General features: G+C 51.1%; 1 protein-coding gene across 1 annotated transcript; it reads left to right on the top strand.

The window, feature by feature from the left end:
* Positions 1-1557: 1557 nt before the first annotated feature.
* KEAP1 (kelch like ECH associated protein 1) lies at positions 1558-8898 on the top strand (the record flags this gene model as incomplete). The annotated part of the gene is made up of 5 exons (XM_084249687.1): positions 1558-2196; positions 4986-5671; positions 6915-7120; positions 8015-8191; positions 8329-8898. 5 exons carry the CDS (start codon positions 1558-1560, stop codon positions 8493-8495), a joined length of 1875 nt encoding a protein of 624 aa, XP_084105813.1. The 3' UTR covers positions 8496-8898.
* Between the last annotated feature and the right edge of the window lie 960 nt (positions 8899-9858).

The following is a 9858-nucleotide window of genomic DNA, read 5'->3' as shown; positions in this document are numbered from 1 at the left end:
GTCCGGTCCTTTTGTTGGACGGCGCGACTCACAGGGTGGCCCGGGAGCAACAGGAGCCAGGAGAGAGGCCCAGGGAGCGCCGCTCGGTTTGACGAAGGACGGGGGATCCCGGGACTTTGGGGAGTTTGGTCTGCGCTGTGGGGTTGGCTGCTGAGAGACCGTGACGGGGCCACTTCCTCCCTTCTCCAGGCCTGGCTGGCTGCTCTGGCGAGGCATGCGCAGTCTCCCACTTGTCGACTCATGGGGAAAGTGCCCAGTGCCCAGGGGGCACCGTTGACCAAACGGCTGAAGACTGAGAGGCCTCTCCCCGGGGCCTCAGCTGGGGAGAGACGGCCAAATGGCGCCCTGTGGCCGGTGGGGGAGGGTGCTCTGGCAGACACCGCAGAATGGGCAGTCAGCCAGCCACACTTTTACTGACCCCTGCTCAGTGCCAGGCCCCAGGCGGGACATGGGGGAAGCACATGAAAGTGTGGGCACAGCCCTGATCTCGCATGGGGCTGCCTGCACGCTGAAGTGTTGGGGTGGGGCTGAGGTCCAGAGGGAAGCCTGCTCCTCAACAAGAAAGCAGAAAATCTGTTCAGCTCCTGACAAGTACAATGATGAAAATAAAACAGGGAGATGATTCTGCGCTGAGCCCCTGGAAAGCTAAATGAAGAAACTGAAGAACCTTTTACAGACCCCACCCTCCACACACACACTTCTCCCTGCAGGACCTTTCAAAAACACCTCATGCCCTGGCCTTCCAATTTTCATGGTTTTCATGGAAACTCTGTTCTCTGTAGTAATCATCTTCCATTATACTCTTTCCTGATTGTCAAGATTCTCTCATTCTGCCTCTGAGCGTTTGCACTTGTTGTTCCCTTGGCATGAAAAACTAATCCCTACACCCCACACCCATTCATATGTTCTTCCTTCTTTCTCAGCTTCTAGGAAGCCTAGACCACCTTATTTAAAGTAATGTCACATTGTCATGATGCTGCTGCCATTTTCTTCATGACCCTCTTTTCTGCTCAAGTCTTGCTTCGTTTATTTCTGGTCTTTCCCTCCCCAACTAACAGCTACCGGAGGGTAGTTTCTGTCTCTTGCTCACCGGTGCCTAGAACAGGGCCTGGCATGCAGTGAATGTGCGATAAATGTTGGTGGGGTGAATGAAGGAATGAACTTGACATGTTCTATGACAGGAAGGGCCACTCGATGGATAGCTGAAACAGAGTGAGCAAAGGGGAGAGGTAGACAGCAGCTATCTGAAGAGGGTCTTGCAAGTCATTGAAGAGTTGAGCTGTATGCTTTATGCCATTGGGAGTTGGGGGGATTCTGAGCAGAGAAGGGATATCATGTAATCAATGTTTTAAGATGGATCCTTGGGCTGTGGAGGCCACGGAGCAGTTAGCAAGAGCAGATGGATGCTGCTTCACCCTGGGCTTGGGATGGAAAACTGATCTAAGATTTGCTTTATCTTAAAAGAGAAGATCTGGCCTCAGGCCCTAGCCCTGTGCTCTCCCTCCTCCAGGCCCCTGAGTGTCAGTGGTGGTGTTGTGCCTTGTCACCTGGAACTCCATGCAGCCAGAATCCAGGCCTAGCGGGGCTGGGGCCCACAACCAATTTCTGCCCCTGCAATCACAGCGCCCGGAGGGGGCAGGGGACGCAGTGATGTACGCTTCTACCGAGTGCAAGGCTGAGGTGACACCCTCTCAGCATGGCAACCGCACCTTCAGCTACACTCTGGAGGACCACACCAAGCAGGCCTTCGGCATCATGAATGAGCTACGACTCAGCCAGCAGCTGTGTGATGTTACGCTGCAGGTCAAGTATGAGGATGCACCAGCTGCCCAGTTCATGGCCCACAAGGTGGTGCTGGCCTCATCCAGCCCTGTTTTCAAGGCCATGTTCACCAATGGACTGCGGGAGCAGGGAATGGAGGTGGTGTCTATCGAGGGCATCCACCCCAAAGTCATGGAGCGTCTCATTGAGTTTGCCTACACAGCCTCCATCTCCATGGGTGAGAAGTGCGTACTCCATGTCATGAATGGTGCAGTCATGTACCAGATCGACAGCGTGGTTCGTGCCTGCAGTGACTTCCTGGTGCAGCAACTGGACCCGAGCAATGCCATCGGCATCGCCAACTTTGCTGAGCAGATTGGCTGTGCCGAGCTCCACCAGCGTGCCCGCGAGTATATCTACATGCACTTTGGGGAGGTGAGCGAGCAAGAGGGGACCTGGAACCAGGGTTTGGGGGTGGTATCAGAAGGACCAGGGAAAGATGAGTGCTCATCACCTATCTCCTGGGAAGCTGGAAAAATGGGGTTCTGAGCTTCTATTCTGCACATCAGGGGCAATGCTGGGAAGTGGCCAAGGAAAGTAAGGGCTTCATGGGTCTTTGAGAACAAGGGTAGGGACAGGGTGTAGTGAACTTGAGAGCAGCTCTGCCCTGGGGTGCACTGAGCTGAGCCCAACATTTCAGGCAGTCAGCAAATACTCATCGCACACATGTGACGTGCTGTCGACTATAAATGTGACCCTTAGATATGTTTTCTTTGGTGCACGCAGTGCTGTCCTTACCCTTGGTTTCATTTTCACTTTTAAGTGGAGGAAGTTTTTCGGCATAACAGAAGGGTAACAGAAAATAACAGAAGGGTTCTTGAAAAATCCAATGATGAGTCTGAATTCTTAGGTGGGTGCCATTGGTGGTGGCACATGAGATGAATAATAAGTGTTGGGCATTTGTTGTGGGACAGCACCTTTTCTAAATGATTTCCATCTTTTAAATTATTGAATTTAAAAGCTATTCTAGGATTTAGTACCATCCTTGAAGAGCCCCATGCTTTGAAGTGCCTTCCTAGAAATTTTCAGTCTGGCTCCAGTGACTAGCACTCCCTCGGTGGACACTACTCTTGTCTCCATTCCTTATTGTGACAATAGTCCTAGGGCTTTTTTTTTTTTTTTAAAGATTTTTATTTATGCATACATGCAGGAACTGGGGTACAGGCCAGAGGTGCGGGTGGTGAGAGGATTCACCAGAGACAGAGTGGGGAACAGAACAGGCAGATTGACTGAAATAAACTGTTGAGGGGAGCAGCAGGTGAGTCTGCTGCGCCATGTGGGTACCTCCTGGTTGGCCGGGGATCGAACTCGAGCTGCAGAGGCTGGGGATAGCTTCATGGTGCTGTGCTTGCGCCACCAGGGAGGCACAGGGCCTATGGCTTCTAAGAAGTGGTCCAGAAAATAGGGCTCATCCACTGGCCTATACAATGTTTCTTTCCTGGAATTGTGTGGGGTGGGTGGGGGGTGTCTCAGATTGGTGGTGAACTGTGCTGATTGTAGAAGAACCAAAATTATTTATGTAGATCAGTATTGGACAAGAAATATTTCCCCAGGGACCCTTTATGCCCTAGAAGTAGTTCTGATGTGTCATACAATCCCCTTTTACAGAGGAGGAAGACCAAGGCACAGAGGATTTCAAATATTTGCCCAAGGTCACATGGTTAGAAATTTGTGGGCCAAAACTGCAGCTCAGGCTGCTTTCTTCAGTGCCTGTACTTTTTGCCTTGCTTTACTTTTTTTTTTTAAAAATTTATTTATTTATGCATACAAGAGCTGGGGTACAGGCCAGAGGCGCGGGGGGTGAGAGGATTCACCAGAGACAGAGTGAGGAACAGAACAGGCAGATTGACCAAACTACACTGCTGAGGGGAGCAGTGGGCGAGTCAGGAGAGGTCTGCTGCACCATGTGGGTTGCTCCTTGGCTGGCCGGGAATTGAACTTGTGCTGCAGTGGCTGCAGATAGCTTTATAGGTTGCATCTTAACCCTTGTGCCACCAGGGAGGCCCTGCTTTTACTTTTTCCTTTTTGAGTTAAATGGGTTTTTTTAAAAAGTAATTTCATTAAAAAATTAGGTAATGTTGGGCCTTCCCGGTGGCGCAGCGGTTGAGCACTGGGTTGTGAAGCTGCCCGCAGCCTCTGCAGCGCCAGTTCGATCCCCGGCCACTGGCGAGGGTCCCACATGGCGCGCAGACCTCTCCTGCCGCGCCCATTGCACCCCTCAGCAATGTACTTCTGTCCTTCTGCCTGTTCTGCTCCCCGCTCTGGCTCTGGTGAATTCTCTTACCCTCCCACACTTCTGACTGTACCCAGTGCTTATATTAAAAAAAAAAAAAAAAAAAAAAAAAAACAGAAACCATTTAAAAAATAATAAAGTTGTAAAAAAAAAATTAGGTAATGTTATAAAAACATTTTTTGATACAAATGTCACTTTTTTAAAAAAGATTTATTTAGGGGCCTCCCCGGTGGCGCAGCAGTTGAGCGCTGGGTTGTGAAGCTGCCCGCAGCCTCTGCAGCGCCGGTTCGATCCCTGGCTGCTCCCCGGCCACCAGAGGAGGGTCCCACATAGCGCGCAGACCTCTCCTGCCGCCTGCTGCTCCCCTCAGCAGTGTACTTCGGTCCTTCTGCCTGCTCTGCTCCCCGCTCTGGCTCTGGTGAATTCTCTCACCCTCCCATGCTTCTGACTGTACCCAGTGCTTGTATGTATGTATCAATCAATCAATCAATAAATAAATCTTAAAAAAAAAAAAGATTTATGCATAGAAGAAGGGGGTTACAGGCCAGAGATGCAGGGGGGTGAGAGGATTCACCAGAGACAGAGTGGGGAATAGAACAAGCAGATTGATTGAAATACACTGCTGAGGGGAGCAGCAGGTTAGTCAGGAGAGGTCTGCTGCGCCATGTGGGTAGCTCTTTGGCCAGGGATCGAACTTGTGCTGCAGTGGCTGTGGATAGCTTCATAGATTGCACCACCAGGGAAGCCCATAAACGTCACTTTTTACCTGGCGTGTGGTATTAATTCATTTAATCATCACAACATATGAAGCTTATACTATTTGAATCCCCATTTTACAGATGAGGAAACTGTGGAGTGATATCGTTGATGCCACTGAGGGGTGGAGGGAGGACACATGGGAGTGTGCCCATCTTGCTAATTCTGTCTACAGGTAGCCAAGCAAGAGGAGTTCTTCAACCTGTCCCACTGCCAGCTGGTAACCCTCATTAGCCGGGATGATCTGAATGTGCGCTGCGAGTCTGAGGTCTTCCATGCTTGTATCAACTGGGTCAAGTATGACTGTGAGCAGCGGCGCTTCTACGTGCAGGCGCTGCTGCGGGCTGTGCGCTGCCACTCGCTCACGCCCCACTTCCTTCAAATGCAGCTGCAGAAGTGTGAGATCCTGCAATCGGACTCCCGCTGCAAGGACTACCTGGTCAAGATCTTCCAGGAGCTCACTCTGCACAAGCCCACACAGGTGATGCCCTGCCGGGCGCCCAAGGTGGGCCGGCTCATCTACACAGCTGGTGGCTACTTCCGTCAGTCCCTTAGCTACCTGGAGGCCTACAACCCCAGTGATGGCACGTGGCTCCGGTTGGCAGACCTGCAGGTGCCCCGTAGTGGCCTGGCAGGCTGCGTGGTGGGAGGGCTGCTCTATGCTGTGGGCGGCAGGAACAACTCCCCTGATGGCAACACCGACTCCAGCGCCCTGGACTGCTACAACCCCATGACCAACCAGTGGTCACCCTGCGCCCCCATGAGTGTACCGCGCAATCGAATTGGGGTTGGGGTCATTGATGGACACATCTATGCCGTGGGCGGCTCCCATGGCTGCATCCACCACAACAGTGTGGAGAGGTGAGTGGCAGGGCCAGGAGGGTGGACTCCCAGGCTCCCACTGCAAACAGCTCTCATGCCATTGGATCTGGGGAGTCCCCTTGCTGTTGAGTGCTTGTCTCTGCATCCCGCCTTCAAAGAGTAGAAACTTTAAGTCCAAGCAAAACTACCTCAGGTGATGTATCTGGGCCTGGGAACTGCTTATAGGGCTATCATAAACCCACACAGCAACTTTGTGATGATCTGGAAGAAGTTCCATCCTTTTGAGATTGCTGCAATGTGCTAATTTTGTTAAAACATAGTACCTCACTGCTATCTGCCCCTATATTGTATTAAACAGGGTATGTGAGGTCACTTATGTGGACAGTGCCTCAAGTGTGGTGCCTTTGTGCAGTACACATCAGTGCCTGGGGAGCCTGTGTATAGAGGCCAAGTATTTTGGATATTTGGCTCCTGTGTAGCCTGGTCCTTTGCTTCTCCTTTTCCAGAAGTGTGATCCAGGATACAGTTGTCATGGAACTTGTTGAACTCCCCGGCCCTCCTCTGGAAATTCCAGAGATCTGGCATTGATGGGTTTGTGGTGAGGTTGGGAAATGGGAATTTTAAACAAATAACTCAAAGACCTCTAATGTACATGGTCTGTGAATAAGACCATGGGATGGCACTGTACCCTTGGCAGGCCATTTTTGAGGAAAAAAAAAAAAAAGCACACTATTAATTATCCCAGGAGTGCAGGTGTTGAACTGGCAGTGTCCAGTGCTCAGGCCAACTGGGACATGGTATGGTCATCCATCTTTGAGCATCACACTTTGATGCTCACTTGAGAAAACTGTTTCTGGGACATCACTTGATTGTTAGAATTGGGGTTCTGGGCACTTACAGGGCTGGCACAGACCCTAGCTCTGCCACTCCTTGATGCCACTTTACCTCTCTGTGCCTCCATCTTGTCATCTGTGAAGTGGTGGGTGATAATGAGGATACCCTGACCCAACAGGCTGGGTTGATCTTGGTGACAACACAAATAACAGCCCAGGGCCTGGCAGAGGTGTGATTTAGGCACCAGGGTCCAGCAGGTGTGCATGTGACCTTGAGCAGATGACAGCTGCAAACCTCAGTTTCCATCTGGAAAATGGAACTACTCATGGCTTGCTCCTTGGAGAATGGTTGTGAGGATTAAAGATCAAATGTACAAAGAGCTAGCAGAGTCAGTGTTCCACACAAGTCGGTGATGATCGCTATTGTCATTGTTATTATGACCCTACAGGTATGAGCCAGAGCGGGACGAGTGGCACTTGGTGGCCCCAATGCTGACGAGAAGGATTGGGGTGGGAGTAGCTGTCCTCAACCGTCTGCTCTATGCTGTCGGGGGCTTCGATGGGACAAACCGCCTCAACTCAGCCGAGTGTTACTACCCAGAGAGGAACGAGTGGCGAATGATCACACCCATGAAAACCATCCGGAGTGGGGCAGGTGGGCAGGGTCTGTGGGGAGGGGAGCCTGAAGGAACACCCTCCACCCTGGGGCAAAATCTAGCTAGGCCTAAGTGCGGCTTCCGTTTCAACTTTGAATCCCGTGGGCCCACAGAGGGCTAGATTCTGACAGACTCCAAGCTTCTGTCCCCCAGCTTTGTTTCTTTTTCTTTTTTTAATTTAAAAGTCAGGTTTAGGGCCTCCCTGGTGGCGCAGCAGTTGAGCGCTGGGCTGCGAAGCTGCCCGCAGCCGCTGCAGCGCCGGTTCAATCCCGGCCACCGGTTCAATCCCTGGCCGCTGGTGAGGGTCCCACGTGGCACACTGACCTCTCCTGCTGCGCCTGCTGCTCCCCTCAGTAGATTCTTTCATCTGTCTGCCTGCGCTGCTCCCCGCTCTGACTGGTGGATTCTCTCAGCCTCCCGCTCCTCTGACTGTGCCCGGGGCTTGTATAAGTAAATAAATAAATAAATAATTCTTTAAAAAAAAAAAAAAAAAAAAAAGGCAGGTTTATTAGGGAAGGGATAAAACAGTAAAAGACACTTGCATAGACACAAGCGGGCAGGAAGAACTGCCCAGAAGGGACAGGTTTGCTGAGAGAGGCCTGCATGGTTGCAGGCGGGCGGCCTTAAGGAGAGCGGCCTCCACTGAGGGAGGTCAGTTAGGAGAAGTCCTGGCATGGTACAGGTCACTGGCAGACAGGTGGCTGCTGCCCTGTGGAGGGAGAGAGTTGGTGAAAAGAGGCACCTGCACAGTCACAGGTGGGCAGACGGATTGCTGCTCCCAGCTTTGTTTCTGAAGGGTCTCTCAGGAGAGGAGTGAGGGGAGGGCCCCCCAAGAAGGTGGTGACTGGGGCCAGGCCCTGGAGCAGCCACCTTCTCTACATGGTGTGCTCTAGGAGTCTGCGTCCTGCACAACTGTATCTACGCTGCTGGGGGCTATGATGGGCAGGACCAGCTAAACAGTGTGGAGCGATACGACGTGGAGACGGAAATGTGGACTTTCGTAGCCCCCATGAAGCATCGGCGAAGTGCCCTAGGCATTACTGTGCACCAGGGGAGAATCTACGTCCTTGGTGAGGCCCCGGGGATGGGTACCTGGGTGGACAGGACTAATGCTCCAATCCTGGCCAGAAGGCTCCTCGAGGCTTCTTCCTCCTCTTTCTTACCCTGTCCTCGGAGGGAGTGACCTTGCCCTCCGCTCTCCCTGCAGGAGGCTACGATGGCCACACGTTCCTGGACAGTGTGGAGTGCTATGACCCAGACACGGACACCTGGAGTGAGGTCACCAGCATGACATCCGGCCGGAGCGGGGTGGGTGTTGCTGTCACCATGGAACCCTGCCGGAAGCAGATTGACCAGCAGAACTGCACTTGTTGAGCCACTTTTGTTTCTTGAGCAAAAATACGGTCCGATGGAGAGTATTGTCATTTAAGTACAAAAAACAGGACAAAAACAAAGGACACAGAGCAAGTGCTTGTGCTCTAGTAAGAGGCCAGGACACCTCAGTGCTAAATGACAACTCGGAAGAAAAGAAGGGCAAAATGGGAGCCCATGAAGAGAAGACCCCGAGAACTGCTTAGGAGGGGGTGCGGAAAGGAGAAAGTCCCCCACCTGCTATGCCGAGACTAGGACTGGGTCCCACAACAGCAGCCACTGCCTCCCTTTGGGGTGAAAGCAGGTGCTGACGTCAGGTATCTCTGTGATTGGATCTTGGAGGGCTGGGAAAGGGCTATCAGAGGCCCTTCTGGAGATGTAGACCCTAGGAATGGGCCTGTACATAGAAACCACTGGATATCTCTGCCCTGAACAGCCATTTTGTTGATAAACAGCCTTGTAACTTTCCAATGAAAATAAAAAACAAACTAACTAGTGTCTTCCACCTAGGCTTTCAGCTGGAGGTCCTGAACCCAGGGACAGAAAGGACTCTTCTGAAATGCTTTCAAATTTTTGCTTTAGTTAGACTTGTATTTGAAACCAGTTAACTCTGCATCTGGATATGTAGGGCATCTTTTTCCCCATAGACCCAGCCACACAGGGCTCACTTTGTCAGTTTCATCTGCTTCAAAGACAATGACCTAACTCTTTTGACATCTTTCCTAGGACTCCCTGAGATTAATTTCATATATGTATACTGATATTTGAAGGCAAACCATCTCCGACATGGCTTTCATATTCAGAGCAAATCTATCTGGCCATTTTTATGTGCTACTATAATACAGACTGAGCCTTTTATTTAGGTCACTGGATATTAAAAGGCTTCTTGGGAATCTTCTTAGGCAAAAGACCTAAAGAATTTGTACAAAGGCAATATACTGCCCAGATTAGTCTCATCAGTCAACTCTTCTGGGGGGGGGGGGGGCGGTGCAGATGAAAAAGGAAAGAAGTAAGGTCCCAGCTATAGGGGATTTCACAGATTCACTCGCTTCTGGGGAAAACCTGATGCCCCCTTCTGTGCAACTTCCCTTAATCCACCTGGAGGCTGCCCTAGCTACTTGTTCTGGTCCTCATCCTAAGGATTTTAAGGAACAAGAAAATAGATTGAGGTTGGCTACATTACTTAGTGGGGGAGGACTAGGAATTGTAAATATCTGGATAATCTTTTAGCATTTGTAGAGTGTTTCTACATATTTCCACTTGTTTATCAGTAGGGCTGTGAGCTCAAAAGGACAATCCTGAATTATTTACAGATGAGAAGCAAAGGTTCAGAGGAAGTGACTCGTCCACAGTCACATGACCACTG

This window comes from Talpa europaea (genome assembly GCF_964194135.1).
Source record: "Talpa europaea genome assembly, chromosome: 12".
NCBI lineage: Eukaryota > Metazoa > Chordata > Mammalia > Eulipotyphla > Talpidae > Talpa > Talpa europaea.
The sequence above is the reverse complement of the archived record's forward strand: the minus strand, read 5'-3'. Positions and strand labels throughout refer to the sequence as shown.